This window comes from Coregonus lavaretus (genome assembly GCF_964263955.1).
Source record: "Coregonus lavaretus genome assembly, chromosome: 34".
Taxonomy (NCBI): Eukaryota; Metazoa; Chordata; class Actinopteri; order Salmoniformes; family Salmonidae; genus Coregonus; species Coregonus lavaretus.
The window spans coordinates 2,658,364-2,682,494 of record NC_140021.1 but is presented as its reverse complement, the minus strand read 5'-3'; the positions used below and the strand labels follow the sequence as shown (position 1 = coordinate 2,682,494).

Here is a 24,131-nt window from a genome sequence, read left to right as displayed (position 1 = left end):
GTGTATCACTCTGTGAGGGTGAGAAAGAGAATATAAGGGGTACTGTTGTTAGTGAACCGTCATGTGGATCAGTCTTATAGGGTAATACAATTTCTCAGGAGACGGAATATGTTCCTCACCTACTTTTCCACTGCTATGTCATCTTCTTTAATAATAATAATAATAATAATAATAATAATAATATGCCATTTAGCAGACGCTTTTATCCAAAGCGACTTACAGTCATGCGTGCATACATTTTTTGTGTATGGGTGGTCCCGGGGATCGAACCCACTACCTTGGCATTACAAGCGCCGTGCTCTACCAGCTGAGCTACAGAGCTATTATTATTCTTTAATGAGATTAGGAACCAAGTGAATAACAGTCACGTGTGAGGGGCCAAACCGAGACACACGCCCAACCAGCCTGTCGTCTCAGGAGAAGGATGTGGGTCTCCCCCCCCACCCCCCCCCCACCCCCACCCTCCGTGTTGTGGCCAATTACTCACACTCCGCTAGACCATAACAAACACGTTACACCCTCAAAGTAGCCTGTAATTGTTTTGACATTTATACTGACAGATTAATTAAATGGAGTGCGCTTAAGGCCAATATGCACAGCTAATTTACACAGCTTGCGCCTGACACGACATGCGTTCATTAGCATGAAAATGAACGGAGTGACTGACTGAACAGAATATAATAATGCCCAATCCTTCTTCTCCTTTGTGTGGGTCCATGTTTTATGGGACGTGTAATGCTGTTCCACAGATGATTATATAGTATGAAGGGAAGTCTGCTGATTAGGTAGGCAGGGGGTTAGCGGTTAGCGCACTTGGCTAGTTGGTCCCTCGGGACTAGAGACTAGTGGAAGGTTGATCGCACATGGCACCTTGACAGGACGTCAATATCTTTTGTTAGCCTCTAAAAGGGAGGGGAACCACAGGACTGCAAATAGTTTTAATATATGTTTATTAGTTGAAAGATATACCACTGTATGCTGATTTTAAAAACTAAGACAGATGTTGTGGTAGCACCGCACCTACTGTCAACTCCACTCTCCTTTAATTGGTCAGTATCCACTTCCTGTGATATCAATGTAACGTAATAGCTGCACTCTAAGCATGTGGGAAGGCTCTGTTAATGACTCCGGGGGCATTAGCGGGAGTAAAACCCAGCTAAGTGATGCTAATGCCCTCCATCATCAAACAGATATTCACTGCTAGCTAATGGAGCGCCTAGCGTCATACAGACCCTTTTATGAGCACAGCCGGATGCAAATGGTCTGTACTTTTCAAACCCCTCCAACTTGAATATTCTGTTCTAAAAGAAAGTGACCTAAACCTATTTTAAATGGGAGGCTGTTTCATTTGACCCATTTCATAATTGTCTGTGACGTGTGAAATTAGTCTTGGGCATGTTTTAAGTCTGTAGACATTTTTTTTTTTTTTCATGTTTTGTTCAACAGGCAATGCAGATTTGGACTTTGTTCTCTACTAAATGTATTTGAACCACCAAATGTGGACATGTGTCTTGTTTGGTTAATTGTGGTGGAAAAGGTCAGTTAGTGAGCATGTCCGAGCACTAAGCATACCCTTTTTGAGAGGTTATGTTTTTGTATTTGGCTGGACTGCTGTCTCTGGCATCTCTGCAACTCTCAGTAACAGTTAGTGTGACATTTCATATCATTTGACATGTTATAGAAAACAAGTATTAGAAGGATATTCATAGATAAAAGTGTAGTCCATGTGGTGGTGAGCCTGGGAGAAAGGAAAGTGCTTTGTTGGCCAAGGTAACGTTTTCCACTGTCATTAGAGCTACCTTTTCTGTGTCGTTTTTACTTAAGGGACAGTAAAGCCAACATTGTTTTGTCCCAGGAGATGGGGCTATCCACACTGCTTGGAGGGACCATTTAGATACTGACTGGACTGGAGGAGGCAAGCCCAGTGGAACAATGAGAGCAAATGAGTAAAGAGAAGGCTCTTTAGTTTGATTCTCGTCCCATTAGAAAGCGGAGGCTGTAGCGAGAACAACTTGGATTTCCTCCCTCTTGCAGTTACTTTAGGACTAATTCAATCTGGGCAAACAGCAGAAAGATTCGATATGTTGCTAGGTGTCTGGTTTTCGTCTTTCTGTCATATGAAAAATGTATGCACTCACTAACTGTACGTCTCTCTGAATAAGAGCGTCTGCTAAATGACAGAAAAATGATAGCCTTTCCGCCTTTGTCCGCTGCTGTGTTCTGGATGTGTCCTGTCCTTCATTTGTAAAAGCCCAGTAATGGTAGTGGTGTGACCCAGTTATTCAGCGTATTACACACCTCCAGTGTAATACAGCTCTATCGTCAACCTTTTATGGGGAACATGGTTAGTGCCATAGGTTCTCAGCTCCAACTGTATGTCAGCACTTGCTCAGCGAAGAGTTTTCTGTTCTTCTGACCTAGAATACAGAACGTTCTTAGCATAACTTTGAGTCATTCCACGATCTCCTACTGTTTGAACTACATTAGCTGTATATTTGTATCTTGTCTTTGAGTTGGAAAGCCTCTATCTTCTACTCGTTCATAATTGGTGTACTTTATATCCTTATCAACTGGTCCACTCAAAACAGCCCACCCAACTACCTCATCCCCATATTGTTATTTATTTTGCTCATTTGCACCCCAGTATCTCTATTTGCACATCATCTCTTGCACATCTATCATTCCAGTGTTAATACTAATTGTAAATATTTTGCACTATAGCCTATTTATTGCCTTACCTCCATAACTTGCTACATTTGCACACACTGTATATATATATATATTCTGTTGTATTTTTGACTTTATGTTTTTTACCCCATATGTAACTCTGTGTTGTTTTTATTGCACTGCTTTGCTTTATCTTGGCCAGGTCGCAGTTGTAAATGAGAACTTGTTCTCAACTGGCTTACCTGGTTAAATAAAGGTTAAATAAAATAAGTCTCCCATCCATCAGTGTAAATCGATGAGTCTTCGAGCTTCTGAAAAAGCCTTGGTTAATTAATTGATTGGACAGTGGCTGCTGGGCTAATTACTTTTCCACCGAGTCGCAAGCAGATGACTTTGGAAGCCCACACACTCCTTATTGTCCTGTACACTGCACCTCACACACACACACACACACAGAGTCACATAGCAGCCACGAGTGCATGGTGACAGCAGGTGATTTAGCTCCTGTACAACGGCAGTATAATTCCACTGACTGTTCCACTGTATGAAACTTGGCATTTACTTAGCCTGGCTGTCCTACCTTGGCTGTCCTAGCCTGGCTGTCCTAGCCTGGCTGTCCTAGCCTGGCTGTCCTAGCCTGGCTGTCCTACCTTGGCTGTCCTAGCCTGGCTGTCCTAGCCTGGCTGTCCTAGCCTGGCGGTCCTAGCCTGGCTGTCCTAGCCTGGCTGTCCTAGCCTGGCTGTCCTACCTTGGCTGTCCTAGCCTGGCTGTCCTACCTTGGCTGTCCTACCTTGGCTGTCCTACCTTGGCTGTCCTAGCCTGGCTGTCCTACCTTGGCTGTCCTACCTTGGCTGTCCTACCTTGGCTGTCCTAGCCTGGCTGTCCTACCTTGGCTGTCCTACCTTGGCTGTCCTACCTTGGCTGTCCTAGCCTGGCTGTCCTAGCCTGGCGGTCCTAGCCTGGCTGTCCTAGCCTGGCTGTCCTAGCCTGGCTGTCCTACCTTGGCTGTCCTAGCCTGGCTGTCCTACCTTGGCGGTCCTACCTTGGCTGTCCTAGCCTGGCTCTCAATCTGTGTAGCATGCACATGACATCATCCCAGATGGCTATCACGCAGATCGCAACGTCCGGTTCCCGGTTTTTCAGCCTCTTCTAGTTGTTGCCAACCTAAAGTGGACGGCCATTGTGTTTAGCTGTCACACAGAAGCATCTATTTTAAACTTTGGATCAATGCAGTTGATGCCCAGTGGTGTAAGCTAGGCTTATCCTTGGATGCTATCCCTAGATGGTTAGCCTAATTGCGAGCTCTGGTTGTTAACCGTGTGGAGTTAAAAACCGAACTACCAGCTGAGCTCCATCCATAATTAACATTTTACATTTACATCATTTAGCAGACGCTCTTATCCAGAGCGACTTACAAATTGGTGCATTCAATTTATGATAGCCAGTGGGACAACCACTCTTTATTTTTTTATTTTTATGGGGGTGGGGGAAGAAGGATTACTTTATACTATTCCAGGTATTCCTTAAAGAGGTAGGGACAACATTAGCATTATGTCTCTCTGTCCAGGATCCCAGGAGAGGTTGTTGACCTGCTATGTGTTTTTGGATCTGGTTGTGCTGCTGCAGCTGTATGTGGATCGATGGTGCATGGTGGGCTGTGATAGCCTATGTGGCCTGGGGGGGGGGGGGACCTGTAATTCAATCCCACAGACTGACACTGCCTCCTGGTTCTGTTCTCCTGATTAGTGTCCATGTGCATGAAGGTTGGATATGTGTGTGTGTGTGTGTGTGTGTATAGTGTGTTTGTGCGTAATTGGACTGCAATGCATTTCGGTGCACATATTGGTGTTTTGACATTGTATGCAGCTTGCACATGCTTTTACGTTATTGGGCGCTAGCATTTTTTATTTGCACTACATATTTTGCCAATATATTCAGTGTGTGTGTGTGTGTGTCACCTGCTCACCATCATTCATGATATTCCCAGGGCTTAACTTTCTCCCAACACGCCTGCCCTTCATGTGTCTCTGGTGCTGTGTGAGACTGGGGCGGTACGCCTGCCCTGGCTTGTTGATGTGTAACTGGTTCTGTGTGAGGCTGGGGCGGTACACCTGCCCTGGCTCGTTGATGTGTATCTGGTTCTGTGTGAGGCTGGGGCGGTACGCCTGCCCTGGCTCGTTGATGTGTGTCTGGTGCTGTGTGAGGCTGGGGCGGTACACCTGCCCTGGCTCGTTGATGTGTGTCTGGTGCTGTGTGAGGCTGGGGCGGTACACCTGCCCTGGCTCGTTGATGTGTAACTGGTTCTGTGTGAGGCTGGGGCGGTACGCCTGCCCTGGCTCGTTGATGTGTAACTGGTTCTGTGTGAGGAGGATCATTAGAATATTGTGCAGTCATGCAGCGAGTCCAAATGTATCAATTCAAATAAAATTGTATTCATCACATGCTTCGTAAACAACAGGTGTAGACTAACAGTGAAATGCTGACTTACGGGTCCTTCCCAACATGCAGAGAGAAAGAAAATAGAGAAATAATAGAAAAGTAAAACAGGTAATAATAAATACACAATGAGGAACGATAACTTGGCTATTTACACGGGGTACCAGTACTGAGTCGATGTGCAGGAGTACGAGGTAATTGAGGGAGACGTACGTATAACTAGGACTAAAGTGACAGATGATAATAAACAGTAGCAGTAGCGACGTGATGAGTCAAAAGCAGCCGTATGGCTTGGGGGTAGAAGCTGTTTAGGGTCCTGCTGGTTCCGTATGGCTTGGGGGTAGAAGCTGTTTAGGGTCCTGCTGGTTCCGTATGGCTTGGGGGTAGAAGCTGTTTAGGGTCCTGCTGGTTCCGTATGGCTTGGGGGTAGAAGCTGTTTAGGGTCCTGCTGGTTCCGTATGGCTTGGGGGTAGAAGCTGTTTAGGGTCCTGCTGGTTCCGTATGGCTTGGGGGTAGAAGCTGTTTAGGGTCCTGCTGGTTCCGTATGGCTTGGGGGTAGAAGCTGTTTAGGGTCCTGCTGGTTCCGTATGGCTTGGGGGTAGAAGCTGTTTAGGGTCCTGCTGGTTCCGTATGGCTTGGGGGTAGAAGCTGTTTAGGGTCCTGCTGGTTCCGTATGGCTTGGGGGTAGAAGCTGTTTAGGGTCCTGCTGGTTCCGTATGGCTTGGGGGTAGAAGCTGTTTAGGGTCCTGCTGGTTCCGTATGGCTTGGGGGTAGAAGCTGTTTAGGGTCCTGCTGGTTCCGTATGGCTTGGGGGTAGAAGCTGTTTAGGGTCCTGCTGGTTCCGTATGGCTTGGGGGTAGAAGCTGTTTAGGGTCCTGCTGGTTCCGTATGGCTTGGGGGTAGAAGCCGTTTAGGGTCCTGCTGGTTCCATATGGCTTGGTGGTAGAAGCTGTTTAGGGTCCTGTTGGTTCTAGACTTGGTGCATCGGTACCCATTGCCATGCGGGAGCAGAGAGAACAGTCTATGACTTGGGTGGCTGGAGTCTTTGACAATTATTAGGGCCTTCCTCTGACACCGCCTGTTTATAGAGGTCCTGGGTGGCAGGGAGCTTGGCCCTAGTGATGTACTGGGCCCAGGGTTTCCGTTAGCCGGCATTTGGCCAATATATATATATATATATATATATATATATATATATTTATTTTTTAAGCCGATAAATAAAACTATTGCCGGCGAAAATGACCGGGAGAAGACAAAATAATGCTTTTTTTTCATTGTTGGAAATATCAGTCGATGTAAATACATTTGACCGTCATGCATATCGGTCTAAATTGGCCAGTGTGTATTTTGGTTAGTCACCATGTATCTTATTCATCCAACACAACTACCACATGCGCCCAGCATACAGAGCCTATTCTGAGGGGATTTCTCCTGCAGCGCTCAGCTGGTTGCTTTTATAAGACCATTCATTGCGCAACAATTCTAAATGCAATCTCATGTTAAAAACAGTTTTGGTGCACGATTAAAAAGAGCTACTATTTTTATTTCTCAACTGGTAATTGAACAGGCTATCAGCGCGTCCCCCACCACTTTACAATGTGAACTGGAGGCAGTATGCATTTTGAAAACATACTTAATTGTTTGAAACCTGAATGCTTTATTTCATATTATGAGGAATGTCTTACCTTGCTTCAAAGTAGCCTATAGGCAAAATCCAACCATGGAAACGTGGAGGCAATTATTAATATTATGTATTATTTTATAAAGACTTTATAGGCGGCGCGTGAGTTTCAAGTTTGGGAAAGCTTACAATTTATCCTACCATTTCTACCGTTCTGCGTGCCAGTTATGATTTTCATATGCACATTTTAGTGGAACAGTTTCATTTCAGTAATAACGTTTTCGTTTCTCAAAGACATTGTCACGTGGTTAATCATAAAAATCTTTAATGAAAAATTATAAACATCTCAAAGTCGAAAAGTTATGCACGATCACATCACGTTGATACACCGTGATCCATTGCCGGCTAAAGAAACGAGCGCATGGAACTCACAGCCTATAGGCCAATGCAGCAGTAAGGACTAGAACTTCCATTGCTCTTTCACACCGAGGATTGGTGATTATCGAGGGGGAGATTGTTGGAAAGATTTTCAAATAACTTACTGTGAGAAACTATAGTTTTAATATATTATTCACAATGGGTGTTAAAAAAAAACAACATTTTCCTACATTTCTGTGCAGCAGGCCAGGTCAGGTGCGCGCGCTCCATCAACATTATCAGGACAGAGAAACCAGAAACACGCTCACTGTTCACATGGAGCACTCCAAACAAAAGACAATCAAATCTCATAAATGTTGGTTATGAAATGAACCAAAACTTGTTTCTCACCAAGTGTAGCAGGTTGTGAAGGACTACACAAGCAACGTTTAAACTCCGAGAATGTGAAATGACTGTAATTAATACATTCATTAACATAAATGAATGTAACCAAATGACGGGGATTAACGGTACATTTAGTACTGGTGTAGTGGGGAATTGATAAAAATCTCAAATCAAAGGGCAAACAATTAACACAATGAATGCGCGAGAATTGGCAGGAGACAGCTGAGTTTGAGAGAGACTTGCCTTTTTTTTTCGCCACACATCCCTCCCCTTCTTCTTGTCTCAACATTTTAAATTATACTCAACACATTTATCTTCACACCCATTTCGGATGCTTTTTCACTGACAGCCGCAACTCTAATCAGCTAGGCCTATTGCCATGCATCATATCAAATCACATTTTATTTCTCACATGCGCCGAATACAACAGACCTTACTGTGAAATGCTTACTTGCAAGCACTTAACCAACAATGCAGTTCAACAAATAGTTAAGAAAATATTTACTAAATAAACTAAAGTTTAAAAAATTAAAAAGTAACACAATACAATAACGAGGCTATATATAGGGGGTACAGGTACCGAGTCAATGTGCGGGGGACAGGTTAGTCGAGGTAATTTGTACATGTAGGTAGGGGTAAAGTGACTATGCATAGATAATAAACAGCAAGTAGCAGCAGTGTAAAAACAAAGGGGGGGGTGATTAATTGTTCAGCAGTTTTATGCTGCCCAAATTGCGGGCTTCCCAAATAGGCAATCCACAGCTATTTTTTTTATAAGAAGCTAATGATCGTCGATTCCTCTGTGGCTAAGTCATGCTTTCTAGTGAAGTATTTTGAATTATTTTATTTATTTATGTATAGACATGAGTAATTTCTCTCTGTTCTATTGGTTTTCATATCAACTTTCTTTCGTTGTCCAGAAGCCAAAGGCACAATCCTAGTCATATTAGCATCCAATCCTAGTTGTTGCGTCTTTAGATTCCTCCTCTTTCTAAGTTTCTAACAGAGACTTTCATCTCTGTCACATATTGAACTGCTATCAGGTGCACTGTTTAGAATGGTGTTTTCCCAGGTGCGCTGTTTAGAATGGTGTTTTCCCAGGTGCGCTGTTTAGAATGGTGTTTTCCCACAAACTGCATTTTGGCAAATGTTTGAAAATGACGTTTTGTTGGCTGCTTCATGACATGTTCTGTTAAGATGCATTACCATAATCTAAATGTGATTTCTGTCATTCTGAGCACAGTGGGTGGAGGCCCTAATGGGTTTATGCACCCAATGCATATGGGGTTGTTACATTTCTCAGATGGCCGGTAAATTAAAATCTTCCCCATCACATTGTCCGGTGCCACATTTTCCTAACGGAAACCCTGACTGAGCCGTACGCACTACCCTCTGTAGCGCCTTGCGGTTCGTTGCCAAGCTGTTACCATACCAAGCGGTGATGCAGCCAGTCAGGATGCTCTAAATGGTGCAGCTGTAGAACCTTTGGAGGATCTGATGGCCCATGCCAAATCTGTTCAGCCTCCTGAGGGGGAAGAGGCGTTGTCGTGCCCTCTTCACAACTGTGTTGGTGTGTGTGGACCATGATAGATCCTTTAGTGATGTGGACACCGAGGAACGTCAAGGTCTCGACCCGCTTCACTACAGCCCTGTCGATGTAAATTGGCCCTCCGTTTCTCTGCCCTCTGTTTCCTGTAGTTCACGATCAGCTCCTTTGTCTTGCTGACGTTGAGGGAGAGATTGTTGTCCTGGCACCACACTGCCAGGTCTCTGAACAGGGAGTACAGGAGAGGACTAAGCACGCACCCCTGAGGTGCCCACATGTTGAGGGTCAGCGTGGCGGATGTGTTGTTGCCTACCCTTACCACCTGGGGGCGGCCCGTCAGCAAGTCCAGGATCCAGTTGCAGAGGGAGGTGTTTAATCCCAGGGTCCTTAGCTTAGGGCTGAGCTTGGAGGGCACTATGGTGTTGAACGCTGAGCTGTAGTCAATGAACAGCATTCTCACGTAGGTGTTCCTTTTGTCCAGGTGGGAAAGGGCAGTTTGAATGCAATAGAGATTGCATCATCTGTGGATCTGTTGGGGCGGTATGCGAATAGGAGTGGGTCCATGATGTTTGGGATGATGTGAGCCATGACCAGCCTTTCAAATCATTTGATGGCTACAGATGTGAGTGCCACGGGGCGATAGTCATTTAGACAGGTTACCTTTGGCGTTCTTGGGCACAGGGACTATGGTGGTCTGCTTAAAATATATAGGTATTACAGACTGGGTCAGGGAGAGGTTGAAAATGTCAGTGAAGACACTTGCCAGCTGGTACGTGTCCTAGTAATCCATCTGGTCCTGTGGCCTTGTGAATGTTAACCTGTTTAAAGGTCTTACATCGGCTACGGAAAACGTGATCACAATGTCGTCCGGAACAGCTGCTGCTCTCACGCATGGTTCAGTGTTGCTTGCCTCGATGCGAGCATTGAAGTCATTTTGCTCGTCTGGTAGGCTCGCGACACTGGGCAGCACGTGGCTGGGTTACCCTTTGTAATCCGTGATAGTTTGCAAGCCCTGCCACATCCAACGACCATCAGAGCCAGTGTAGTAGGATTCGATCTTAGTCCTGTATTGACGCTTTGCCTGTTTGATGGTTTGTCGGAGGGCGTAGCGGAATTTCTTATAAGCGTTCTGATTAGTGTCCCGCTCCTTGAAAGCGGCATCTCTAGCTTTTAGCTCAGTGTGGATGTTACCTGTAATCCATGGCTTCTGGTTGGAATATGCTCGTACGGTCACTGTGGAGACAATGTCGTCAATGCATTAATTAATGAAGCCGGTGACTGATGTGGCAAACTCCTCAATGCCATCGGATGAATCCCGAAACATATTCCAGTCTGTGCTGGCGACACAGTCCTGTAGCTTAGCATCCGCTTCATCGGACCACCTCAGTATTGAGCGCTGCACTGGTAGTTCCTTTTTTTTTTGCTTGTAAGCAGGAATCAGGAGGATAGAGTTATGGTCAGATTTGCCAAATGGAAGGCGAAGGAGAGCTATGTATGCGTTTCTGTGTGTGGAGTAAAGGTGATCTAGATTGCACAGTAGAAATGAGGTAAAATGGATTTCAGTTTTGCTGCATTAAAATACCTGGCCACTAGGAGCGCCGCCTCTGGATGAGCATTTGCTTGTTTGCTTATGGCCCTGTACAGATCGTTGAGTGCGGTCTTAGTGCCAGAATTGGTTTGTGGTGTTAAATAGACAGCTATGAAAAATAATAGTTGAAAACTCTCTTGGTAAATAGTGTGGTCTACATCTTATCCTGCCTTCTCTGGTTCATTTCCTCATACCTATCCTGCCTTCTCTGATTCATTTCCTCATACCTGTCCTGCCTTCTCTGGTTCATTTCCTCATACCTATCCTGCCTTCTCTGATTAGTATCCTCACACCTATCCTGCCTTCTCTGGTTAATTTCCTCCTACCTACCCTGCCTTCTCTGATTCATTTCCTCATACCTGTCCTGCCTTCTCTAATTCATTTCCTCATACCTGTCCTGCCTTCTCTAATTCATTTCCTCACACCTATCCTGCCTTCTCTGATTAGTATCCTCGTACCTATCCTGCCTTCTCTGATTAGTATCCTCGTACCTATCCTGCCTTCTCTGATTAGTATCCTCGTACCTATCCTGCATTCTCTGATTAGTATCCTCATACCTATCCTGCCTTCTCTGATTAGTATCCTAATTTCTATCCTTCCTTCTCTGGTTCATTTCCTCATACCTATCCTGTGGTCTACATATCAGGCGAGCAGAACGTTGAGACTTCCTTAATATTAGAGATTGCGCACCAGCTGTTGTTAACAAAGAGAGACACACCACCCCCCTTGAGCTTATCCGACTCTGCCGTTCTGTCCCGCCGATGCATAGAAACACCAGCTAGATGTATATTATCCATGTCCTTGTTCAGCCTCGACTCCGAGAAACACAGGATATTACAGTTATTCAGGTCCCGCTGATAGGAGTCTCGAACGGAGCTCGTCCAGTTTGTTCTCCAGTGATTGTACGTTCGCCCATAGAACAGAGGGAAGAGGCGGTTTATGACACCGTTTGGTCAGCTTTTTATTTTCTTAGTCTCTGGGATTAGGGTCCAGCTGTGATACAGCCTGGAATCGAACCAGGGGGTCTGTAGTGACGCTTCAAGCACTGAGATGCAGTGCCTTAGACCGCTGTGCCACTCAGGAGGCCAAAGCAATGAAGGATCGAATTGTTACAAAGAATGAATGTATGACTACATTTATGAGAATATTACATGCATTTGCTTACCGGTTGTTATGTCCTGTGCCTCCGATTCATTATGCACTCAACAGCAATATGAACGCAACATGTAAAGTGTTGGTCCCATTTTTCATGAGCTGAAATAAAAGATCCCAGAATACACACAAAAAGTGTATTTCTTTCAAATGTTGTGCACACATTTGTTTACATCCCTGTTAGTGAGCATTTTCTCATTTGCCAAAATAATCCATCCACCTGACAGGTGTGGCATTTCAAGAAGCTGATTAAACAGAATGATCATTACACAGGTGCACCTTGTGTTGGGGACAATATAAGGCCACTCTAAAATGTGCAGTTTTGTCACACAACACAATGCCCCATCAGAGTGCCCCATGGTGGCGGTGGGGCTATGGTATGGGCAGGCATAAGCTACGGACAACGAACACAATTACATTTTATCGATGGCAATTTGAATGCACAGAGATACTGTGACGAGATCCTGAGGCTGATGTGGAAAATAATCACTATACTTTATTAAAAATCAAAGTTATTCCAGAGTTTTTGTAGAATCAAGATTTACTTTATTACAATTCAACAAAGCTGGGCTGGTCTGCAGAGTAGCCTCCCTTCTCTCTCTCTGCTCCCCCTCTATATAGTCTCATTCACATCCCTTCTAGCTCAAAACTCCTCCCTCTTCAGTTTCCTGCTCTCTATTGCTCCACCCACTCCCTTTGTCTATGATGGCGGCTAAATTCAACTTTTATTCCATTCAGAATCAATAGTAATACAATCAATCAATCCCTTATCTTACAAAAACACTCATGTATAGTTTAAACTCTGTTCAACCCCAGCTCTCCCGAGCTTGTCCTGAAGATTGATTGTTGGACATGACAGGTTCACACTTAGTCTTTCACCCAAACCTACTCCTCTTCCCTCCCGTCATGCTGTAATTACTCATGACTAGTCTAAACGCTGTTCAACTTTGTCTCCGCTCTCAGAACCTTTGTTTGAGGTGAGATGCATTAGGCAACAGTCTGGTTTCAGTCTCTGATAAGGTAAGACAGCCATGAATTAGGTAAGAGTGAGCAATTTGACCCTAGGTGAAATTACCCAATTAAGTTATTGCCTAGCAACAGAGAATTCTAACTATATGTTTGTGATTTAACTTAGTTTTATCTCATAGTCCACTAAAAAATCCACCTCAAGGCCCATTGTCGTGCCATTCATCCGCCGCCATCACCTCATGTTTCAGCATGATAATGCACGGCCCCATGACGGAAGGATCTGTACACAATTCCCGGAAGCTGAAAATGTCCCAGTTCTTCCATGGCCTGCATACTCACCAGACATGTCACCCATTGAGCATGTTTTGGATGCTCTGGATCGACATGTACGACAGCGTGTTCCAGTTCCCGCCAATATCCAGCAACTTCGCACAGCCATTGAAGAGGAGTAGGACAACATTCCACAGGCCACAATCAACAGCCTGATCAACTCTATGCAAAGGAGATGCTGCATGATGCAAATGGTGGTCACACCAGATACTGACTGGTTAGATTAGGGCCCAAATAATTTATTTCCATTGACTGATTTCCTTATATGAACTGTAACTCAGTAAAATCTTTAAAATTGTTGTGTTTTATATTTTTGTTCAGTGTAGAAATCTTCATCCAAATGGAGGTTAGTGATCGCTGTTATGATGTCCAGAAGCTCTTTTTGGTCATAGGAAACGCTGGCGGAAATATTTTAAAGTTAAGACCAGTGAAAGAAAATACACAGAGTCTAACACACGGAGCAGCGAGCAAAGTAGCTAGCGCCACGGGAAGTCTGCTGGCCCTTTGTGATAATGATACTGCATTTCACACCTCTGAGTGCACAGTTAATTTACACCAACCTCCATGTTCTCCCATATCCTCCCTCTCTTTCAATCAGTGCAACCTGAGCTAGAAACTGTTATAGGCTGAGGCATCTATTGTGCAAATGGCAAGTTAGCGTGGAGCCATCAGCTTGCATGCTCTCCTCTCTCTCTCTCTCTCTCCATCTCTTCCATCTCTTTCTGATAGGACAGCGTTGATGACGCCATAGAGATGGAGGATGTGTAGTTACCTCTGTAGCGTTGTTGTCCCCCCCCCCCTCTTTTCTTCTCCACTTTCACTTGTAACTCCTCCCAGTGACAGATAATGGGCTAATTGAGAATGAAGATGCAGTTTCTGGAGCCAGAGACAATTACCGTACACGACGCAAGGCTCCTCTCTCATATTAGATCTGTTTTAAATGTTTTTATTTAGAAGGAGAATGGGCACAAAGCTTATTGGAAGCCGTGACTGATGTCATGGTCCTTTTATCGTGCTACTGTATAATGTAAGAATCCACAGGTTTTCCAGGAGTAAGGGTTGTCATTGCTTAAGTGCTGTTAATATCGAACGTGTACAGTATATTATTATAATTCGGTGGGTTCTTATTTGTCCTATTTCTCACACATAAGTGTGTATTAATACGCATGTGTGAAATTGGAAATGTGTTTTTTTGCATATCCCAAGTCCCCCCCTGAGACACCGTCGGAGAGTGTCACGGCCAGGGTCTGCCTTGTCGACTCTAGGATTCGAACTAGCAACATTTGGCGGTTACTGGCCCAACATGGGACATGGGACATGGGACACGGGAGGTGTTCCAATATGACCTTCCTTATCAACCAGAGCTATGAGACCTCATGACTCACCGTATGATTTAACATGGTTTTGCATTAATGCCGTCAACATTTTATATGTATTCCTACAGTACCTCCCGTGTCTGGTTTGAATAAATCAAAGCTACGGAGTAGTTGGGTGTCATGGGATACATGAGAATCATTGGGATTGTCTCTAGTAGATGATTGTCAAATCAAAAGCGCCCAAGGATGTCGATGGCTGCTCAGTGCTCACGACACTTGATGACTAAGACAGATTTTATGTTCTCCAAAACAACAGAGAGCCAGGCGAGGTTGAAGGAGAGGGGCTGTGTCAGGTCTGCTCTCTGAAATGCCAATCTGGTGTCATCCACACTTTCAGCAGGGTGGGATCTACCCACTTTGTCAGGTACAGCTAGTGGGGTCTTTGAACTACTGTACTCCTGGCGCGTAGCATGGCTTATTGATGGTTAAGGGCTGCACTGTGATGCCAGAGGCTTTTTCTGCTCCGTTACTGTGCTCCCACTGAAACGTAGACACTTCACCCTGGCTAGCGCTGGCTAACACAGTTAACGTTGTCTCCCTGTATTGGTAATTGTAATAAATCACCCTGGCTAGCGCTGGCTAACACATTTAGCATCGCCTCGCTGTATTGCTACTTGGAACACTTCACCCTGGCAACATTGACTCCCAAGGTTAGCATGTACTGCCTGTATGGGAACTCTTCATCCTGGCTAGCGCTGGCTAACACGGCTAGCAAACTAGGGACAACTGCAGGAAGTGTGTGTTCTGCAGGCCTCTTACTGGAATAAGCTCTCCTCCATTCTACCTGCCCTTTCGCTATTTCTCTTTTTACGTCTCTTGCTTGCTTTCCCATTACCACTTTAGCTCTCTGTCTCACTCATATGTGCGCATCTCTTTCACTCTCTCCTCCTCTCATGTCCTCCGCACGCTCTCTTCCTCACACTCAATCTCCACCCGGCACAACCAGAAGAGGACTGGCCACCCCTGGGTCCTCTCTAGGTTTCTTCCTAGGTTCCTGCCTTTTTCTAGGGAGTTTTTCCTAGCCACTGTTCTTCTGCATCTGCATTGCTTGCTCTTTAGGCGTTTCAGGCTGGGTATCTGTATAGCACTTTGTGACTGCTGATGTGAAAAGGACTTTATGAAAATACATTGATTGACTCAATCTCACTACCCCTCCTTGTTTCCTCTCATACGCACTCCCTCTCTCCCCTCAGGTGTGGCTGAGCTCGGCTGATGACTCATCAGTCTGACCTTCATAAGCTACAGTGCCTTCAAAGTATTCACACCCCATAGCTTTTCCCACATTTTGTTGTGTTACTGCCTGAATTTAAAATGGATTACATTGAGATTGTGTGTCACTGGCCTAAACACAATACCCCATAATGTCAGTGGCATTAAAAATCTAGACATTTTTACAAATTAATTAAAAATGAAATGCTGAAATGCCTTGAGAATAAGTATTCAATCCCTTTGTTATGGCAAGCCTAAATAAGTTCAGGAGTAAATGTACTTAACAAGTCACATAATAGTGGAAGAGGAAAGTTGAAGGGGGAGAAAGTAAGGAACTTGTCTGTCGGCCTTGCATTAAAGAACATAATTGGTTAAGGAAAACTGTGATAAATAAAAAAGTATATCAGTTTCACTTAAGGACCAAAGGATTGACAGCCGTCCCATATAGATTGCAAAATAGTTGGGAAGAGATCTTTGACGTACCAATCCCATGGCATAGTGTTTATGAACTGACACGCAAAACGACACCGGATTCAAAAATTAGAATCTTTCAATTTAAATTATTATATAAAATTCTTGCTACCAATAGAATGTTATTTATATGGGGGATACAATCTTCCCAGCTCTGCAGATTTTGCTGTGAAGAGATAGAATCATTAGATCATTTGTTTTGGTTCTGTCCATTTGTAGCTTGTTTTTGGACACAGGTCCAGGAATGGCTAAAGGATTGCAATATTTACCTGGAACTAACCTTGCAGATAGCATTACTGGGTGATCTGAAAAGTCATAGTCAATCAATCAATAATATAATAATACTTTTAGCAAAAATGTTTATTTTTAATTCACAATCTGTAGAAGCAATGAGAATAGAAAGGTTCAGAACTTTTGTAAAACATCACAGTATGGTTGAAATATATATGGCAAATAGAAATCCTATATGGATGGTGTTAAGAGATAGATGGGAGGTATTGAATAGAGTTGAAGGATGGGACTAATAACAAATAACAACAAATAATAACAAAGATAGCTAATAATGTAAGCATACTGTGTCCATAATAAGTATATAGGTTGTATGTTGGGAGCTTTTGGGAAAGAGCACAGTTAGAAAGATATGGCATTTAGAAGCAAACCGGATGGACATCATGAAAATGATCGGAGAGGTTGAGAGTAGAAGAAGTTCAGGAGCAAAAAAATAAATAAATATATATATATGGATATAGAATTATTGTAAAATTAACTCTGTCCATAAGGTGTAGATAGTAATTATAGACCGGAAGTAGAGGCCTGGGCGTTGTTGTTCACTAATTTACTCCAAGTAGGGAAAGGATGGTGGGGTTGAAAAGTAATAAAGGGGAATATATATATATAAAAAATAAAAAAAACATGGGGGATTGGAAGTGATGCAGACAATTACATTGATAGAAGATACAATCTATCTGCAATATTAAGCTGATCCATCCCCCCCCCAAAAAAAAAAAATAATAAAAAAAAACAAGTCACATAATAAGTTGCATGCACTCTGTGTGAAATAATAGTGGTTAACATGATTTTTGAATGATTACCTCATCTCTGTACCCCACACATACAATTATCTGTAAGGTCCCTCAGTCGAGCAGTGAATGTCAAACACAGATTCAGCCACAAAGACCAGGGAGGTTTTCCAATGCCTCGCAAAGAACGGCACCTATTGGTAGAGGAGTAAGAAAAACAGCTGACATTGAATATCCCTTTGAGCATGGTGAAGTTATTCATTACACTTTGGATGGTGTATCAATACACCCAGTCACTACAAAGATACAAGCGTCCTTCCTAACTCAGTTGCCGGAGAGGAAGGAAACCGCTCAGCGATTTCACCATGAGGCCAATGGTGACTTTTAAAACAGTTACAGAGTTTAATGGCTGTGATAGGAGAAAACTGAGGATGGATCAACAACATGACCCAATACAATTCCTGGCCCAGTAACAAAGAATGCTAACTTTATGCTCTGGATTAACCCAGTTCTACCTCATAGTCCATTAAACTCTACAGTTTATTAATAATAATTCACCACATTGCTTACCAAGATGACATTGAATGTTCCTGAGTGGTCTAGTTACAGGGGGGGCACTGTAGCCAGCCTCTGTGCCTTCGTCAGAAGGGGAATGTTTTTCCCGTGGCACCACAGAACTGGGTCAAGGGGATCCATTTCCTGGCCTGGCTAGATCTAGCCTTTCGGAGCTAATGGGAGATTAGCTGGGAATTAGCTGGGAAGTTTCAGTTCCAAAACGTCTCTGGGAGCCGCCCGCCTGTTCTTCACACGGGGTGGGGGGGGGGCTATTTAGGAGGAGATTGACACCTCTAAATATGGTGTGGGGGGGGGCTATTTAGGACGAGGACGACGCCTCTAAATAGGGTGTGGAGGAGGGTGATGTAGAAGAGATGTTTTCCCACCCTTTGCTGTTCATCTATGCGACCAGGGTAATTACAGCGGGCATTGAGGGTTCACGGAGGGTTGACTGGCCAGGAATCAGGTGGTGTAGGGGGTATCAGGTTTCTGTTACCACTGGGAGGTACTTAGTATAGAGTCTTTTGATTAGCCGCCCCACTACCTTTATTTTAGTGGATGTCTAGTATCCATTATGTTTCTGAAAGACACTCAGAGTATGAAGAGGGTAATTGCTCGTCTTGGGGTAATGGTGTAATGAGAGCTATTAAGAGGATCTGTTCAGTGTTTTAGCCTTTCTTGTGGCACGGAATATGAATAGTCTCTCTCTCTCTCTCTCTCTCTCTCTCTCTCTCTCTCTCTCTCTCTCTCTCTCTCTCTCTCTCTCTCTCTCTCTCTCTCTCTCTCTCTCTCTCTCTCTCTCTCTCTCTCTCTCTCTCTCTCTCTCTCTCTCTCTCTCTCTCTCTCTCTCTCTCTCTCTCTCTCTCTCTCTCTCTCTCTCTCTCTCGTGCCATAGAGGCCATTTTCCTTATAGATATCTGTAAAGAGGCTATGTTCTGCAGCAGCTCCACTGGGGGTTTAGTAAGTAGTGGAATTAAAGGAAAGGGCTTAATGCGGTTTTCTCTCTCTAAAGTCAACTCTATCTGTACCACTCATGTCAGACAGAGCAACTCTTTCCTCTCAACGACAACCAGTATTGACAAAGCTTCTGGAATGTTTTCTCATCGTTCATTATCAGAATACCTTGTTGTGAACTATGGGTTTAAAATCGTTTTGGGGAAGCTATGTTGAAATATTTGTCAGCTATTTTGGGGGTGGGGGGAGGTTTGCACTGATTCATTGTCTCTTCAAGGGATGTTTTCATGGAGAGGAGGATATTATGTCTGCGTGTGAGTAACACTGGCCTCTCTCTCTCTCCTCCCCTTTCCCCTACCGCAGGTATTGGTAAGAACGTTATCTGCGACCGCACCGCCACCCCGCTGGATGCCTTCCGCATGATGTCGGCCGCCCAGTACTACCCCAAACTGCTGAGCATCATGGGTAACGTGCTGCGCTTCCTGCCCGCCTTTGTACGGATGAAGGAGCTAGTGGAGGAGGGCTATGTGGGGGAGCTGCTGGTCTGCGAGGCCCAGGTCCACAGCCGCAGCCTGTTGGGTAAGAAGTACAACTGGAGCTGTGACGACCTGATGGGCGGTGGGGGGCTGCACTCGGTGGGCACCTACATCATCGACCTGCTCACCTTCCTGACGGGCCAGCGGGCGGCCAAAGTGCACGGCTTCCTCAAGACGTTCGTCAAGCAGACGGAGCACATCTGCGGCATCCGCCAGATCACCAGCGACGACTTCAGCACCTTCCAGATGGTGCTGGAGGGCGGCGCCTGCTGCACCGTCACGCTCAACTTCAACATGCCTGGCGACTTCCGCCAGGAGGTGATTGTGGTGGGCACGGTGGGCCGGCTGACGGTCAGAGGCACGGACCTGTACGGCCAGAAGAACACCATGGAGGGAGGGCCGGAGCTACTTCTGAAGGACAGCACCCCTCTGGAGAAGGCCTCCCTACCTGAGAAGGCTTTCAGCGACATCCCCTCGCCCTACCTGATAGGAACCATTTGCATGGTGCAGGCGGTGCGGCAGGCCTTCGAGGACCAGGATGACCGGCGCACGTGGGACGGAAGGCCGCTGACTATGGCGGCCACCTTCGAGGACTGCCTGTACGCACTGTGCGTGGTGGACACCATTAAGAAGTCCAACCAGTGTGGCGAGTGGCAGAACATTGAGGTCATGAAAGAGGAGCCCGAGGTAAGCCCGGCCTACCTGATCAGCGAGGCCATGCGGCGCAGCAGGATGTCACTCTACTGCTAAAACTGGCACCAAAATGGCCGACTGGGGTCGAGAGAGCTGTCACTGTGCCCTCATTGGCTGTCTGGCTGAACAATAGGGGGATAAGGGTCCTGTTTCCCGATTCTCTTGTTCCCTAAATGATGTGAACAGCGATGAACTCTCCTCGATCTCTCCGTCCTCTTTCCTGCTCGACCTATTCTGGATGAATACGCCTCACGTTGTGAGTCTGCGAAAGCGAAGGAATAGAGAACATCTCCAAAAAGAAAAAGCAGTTTCTATGGACGCTACACTCGGGACAACGGAGTGGTTTTACTGTACCTCTAGAGAGATGAATGTTTAAACCCCAGGGGGCTTGAGTGGTTCAGTCCCTGTCTCGGTGTATGTGTGCTGTGTATGTGTGTGTGAAACCAGAGTGCAAAAACGCCGAAAAATTATATAGTTTGGCTGGTAGGGCTTTTAGTGAAGTCCTCCACCCCTCCGGTGAAGTATGCAATAAATCCACCTAGAGCTGCATGCTCGTGGAATTATGTCATCCAGCCTGAATCAATGCCTGCTTCTCGTTTCTGTAGTAACGTCCTTATGCAATAGACAGACACGTCATCTGTGGATGGCGACGCAATCCCGTACTATGCTGTGAGTAAAGCCTGGGCACATGTTTTCTATCTCAAGGTCATTCCTGTTGCTTAGTTAGCCGGCTAGGTTAGCATTTGCATGCGCTAAAGCTTCTTACACAATGGCGACAATATAGGGTTAAACAATCGGTACTAAGCCTCCGGGGGTAGTGCATGGATGGGACACTAGCACGCATCAAGCCTTCAGATTAAGCCCTTTAAGACATCCACTAGGAACACTCTGCGAGTTTGTGACTTTTTTAATAGTCTGTGTGAATATGTAGCTTAGTACTACTAACAGAAGAACATGGGTTAATGTTTTTTTTTTTTTGAGAGAAGAGCACTGATTTCACTTGGTCATTTTTACTCATCGCCGTCCACAGGAGAGAATAGCTCATGTTGACCTACAAGCCAAAACATTAGATTTTTTGTATTTTATTCAAGCGCTATCTTTATCGTTTTCCCAATGTTGATTATTGCTACATCAGCATCTGCACAAGCCTACATGTCTCGTTTTAAAATGTGTCATGATATAAATGTGCTGTTTTTGTATTTTAGTTGTTTTTAAACTACGCTGCAAAACAAAATGACGGGAAACTGGAAAATGTTTTGATAAACGCACTGTTCAGTATAAAAGTATTCATTTTTTTGTGTTTTGGACTGATCCGTACTGGGGTTGTCTAGTTAGTGGGAGACCGGTGAGGTGAGAGAGACCTTTGAGAATTCAGCTCCTTACGTGTGTTGGTTCTGTCTGTGGGATGTCTGAAGACACAATGACTACTGGGAAATGACTACTGTGGTTGGAGTATAGAAACCTTTTTGAAACGTGGTCCTCATTTATATTCCATTTTGATAGGTGTGGCCATTTTGAAGAATTCTATCAACTTTCCTTAGGCCTCAACAAGCACGCTTTGAAGCTATTCAACAGTTATCTGTCCAGTCAGTCACCCATTTTGCCCTGTATTCATGTCTCACCAATGTGGTATTGTGATTGACAGTGGGTTTTGTAACGTTTTATATTTTTTCGGACCATGCTCCAGTAAGTTTATTAGGCATTCCACAGAGGTTTGAAGTTCGCTTTAGCTTTGTTCATTGACTCTCACAGGCTGTGATCTTACATTCATTTATCTGTTCCCAAGCAACAAGACACGCTCCTCACCGAGATTTGCCCGGTTATGAAACTCTGGAAACACTATCTCACTTTCAGATAGGGTAACCTGATGTGTCCAACACGTGCCCCCATAGAAACATAAGATATCTCACTCACGATAACACATCAAACCTATAACTATTGTACCCTTGTACGTTCTATTCTCATAATAGCTTAATATCAACAACAAGAAATTAAATAAAGTTTTTATTCTACAAATGTAGGATCTTAATTTGATCACCCTGTTGCAGAAGAACTTTCCTGCAATGCAGGAAATGTAAAACGTTTGTAGTGTATTTGAGGTTTAATAAGGCTTCTGAAATTTGTAATTTTCTATTTGAATTTCTGACTTGATTTTCCTTTCCGAAAAATGTATGAACCCCTACAAAAAATTTCATTAATTAGAATCCACATAATAATTAACATTTCCTGTTGCTGCAGGATTATTTTCCTGCTGTAGCAAACTGGCTCAAATTAAGATCCTACATCTGTATGTCTGCTGAGGGCTCTTGCACCGTAAACATCCCACTGGGCACACACTGGTTGAATCAACGTTGTTTCCATGTCATTTCAATGAAATTACGTTGAACTAACTTGGAATAGACATCGAATTGACGTCTGTGCCAAGTGGGATACCTTCACCTATTCAATGAAACCTCGAACTGGAATATTGGATTTAGATTTTGGTCTAAATTCTCAGTTCTGGACATTCCAGGGCCTATATTCACTAGAGTACGAGTGCTGATCTAGGATCATGTCCTCCCTGTCTTATTCGTTATGATCTGAAAGTTAAAACCTGATCCTAGATGCTTTGTGAATAGGGGGCCTTGGTCTCATAAAGAGTTGCACTCTTTAGTGTAAGAATCCCCTGATCCATGTCTTGGTATTATGTACTTGACCATCCTAATTCTCAGTTAGTCCCCTCTGTTCCTAAGCTGGATCTATGGCCTCGTTCCAAACCAAACCATGCTCCTCTAAAGCTGCACCCAGAGAGGAAGTCTGTGAGGATTCCCTTTTGAGGCCTTATAGGGAGGAGGTAGGACCCATGGTTTAGTCCCCAGTCTTCCAGTCTGGATGGAGCCCTAGAGCTTTAATGGATGAAATCAAAACCCTAAGTAAACCCTTGAGAATTTGACTACGAAGACCGCTAACACTTCACATGAAACGTTTTGTTCCCCCCCCCCATGCTAAATCAGACATTTTATCAGGTAGCATCAATGAAGGACAGAAACGATCAAAGTAGAGAGGAGTCCCTGTAGCGGTTTGATCTGGCACAAACCTACATCTTGATAAGGTGCTCTAGAGGCCATTTTCTTAAATGTTCAGGCAAGTTTATGACAATTGCGTTTTGGTATTTTAGTCGTTGAATATTGAATGTGTGAAATGAGAAATTGCTGTCGTAGAAGATGTCATGCATTTGATGTCTGCTGACACATTTTTTTTTTAAACAATTTTAATTTAATGTCTTCATGCTATTTTTTTTGTTGCTTTTTATAAAGTGGATGTTTCAGGTCACAGCTAATGTTGGTTAAGTTCTATGATAAAATGGACAACTGCTGTATCACCATCAAACTGCAACAACTGGGATATTTAATAATGTAGTGTGTGTATTGCTGCACCTTTCTCTGAGACACTGGAGTCACGGTCTGTCTGTGGTATAAAAAAAAAAAGACAATCATATTGCCAATTCCTTATTGTCATTGTCTGTGGTGTTTTAGAGTGCATCCTCCAGGCTTAAAAAAGAAAAGGAAAAAGACAACTTGAAACATGGAGGAGATGTTACAGTTTGTGTGTGCTCGTTCTGCTTCGTTGGCTGAAATGTGAATATTTAAGATATTCTCCTTGCTGTGCCAGCATTTACAAACACTTAAGGAGATTGGGGGTTCCTGATTTAATAGAGATAGTAATCAGTGTGATTTAGATAGATTTGGGAAACAAAGACTTTAAAATGTGGTTTGGCCACTTGACCTCCCTCACCCACTCTCCCTGCCTTCTGTGCCCTAGGGGGGGGGTCACTCTTTTCATAATGAGAGAAGCACCCTCAGTTCGTCACCTAGCAACTGTGGCAGCCACTGTGCCAACACTCGGCCATCATGGATTTCTTTCCACTTTCTCTCTCATTCTCTCTTTTTCTCGGTCTCTGTTTCTGTCTTTCTCTCTCACTATTTATCTTCTTCTGTCTCTCATTCTCTTACACCCCCCCCCCCCCCCCCCCTTGCCTTTTAAACTGTAAGATGAACTATGATATTGATAGATTTCCCCTACATTCCACTTACCATACAGTGCCCTTATTCATTATGGCACAGACAAAGCAACCACCGGGCAAGGAAGCTTACACTGAACCTGCTTATTTAGATGAAAATATAGTTATTGTTGTTGATTATGATGATGGCGATGATGGTAATTTTAGATTTGAAGTCCAATGTCAATAGAGACATGATGGCAGTAAA

The 24,131-nt window shown here is 44.3% G+C and overlaps 1 protein-coding gene across 1 annotated transcript in view; it reads left to right on the top strand.

Moving 5' to 3' along the window:
* The window catches only part of LOC311109419 (glucose-fructose oxidoreductase domain-containing protein 1), a 42,692-nt gene extending 19,430 nt beyond the window's left edge, over window positions 1-23,262 (top strand). Inside the window, exon 2 of the mRNA XM_084152297.1 lies at window positions 19,019-23,262. Within this exon, the coding sequence (XP_084008423.1) occupies window positions 19,019-19,941 (923 nt within the window). The 3' untranslated portion in view covers window positions 19,942-23,262. The remainder of the gene's footprint in view (window positions 1-19,018) is intronic.
* Window positions 23,263-24,131: the final 869 nt, after the last annotated feature.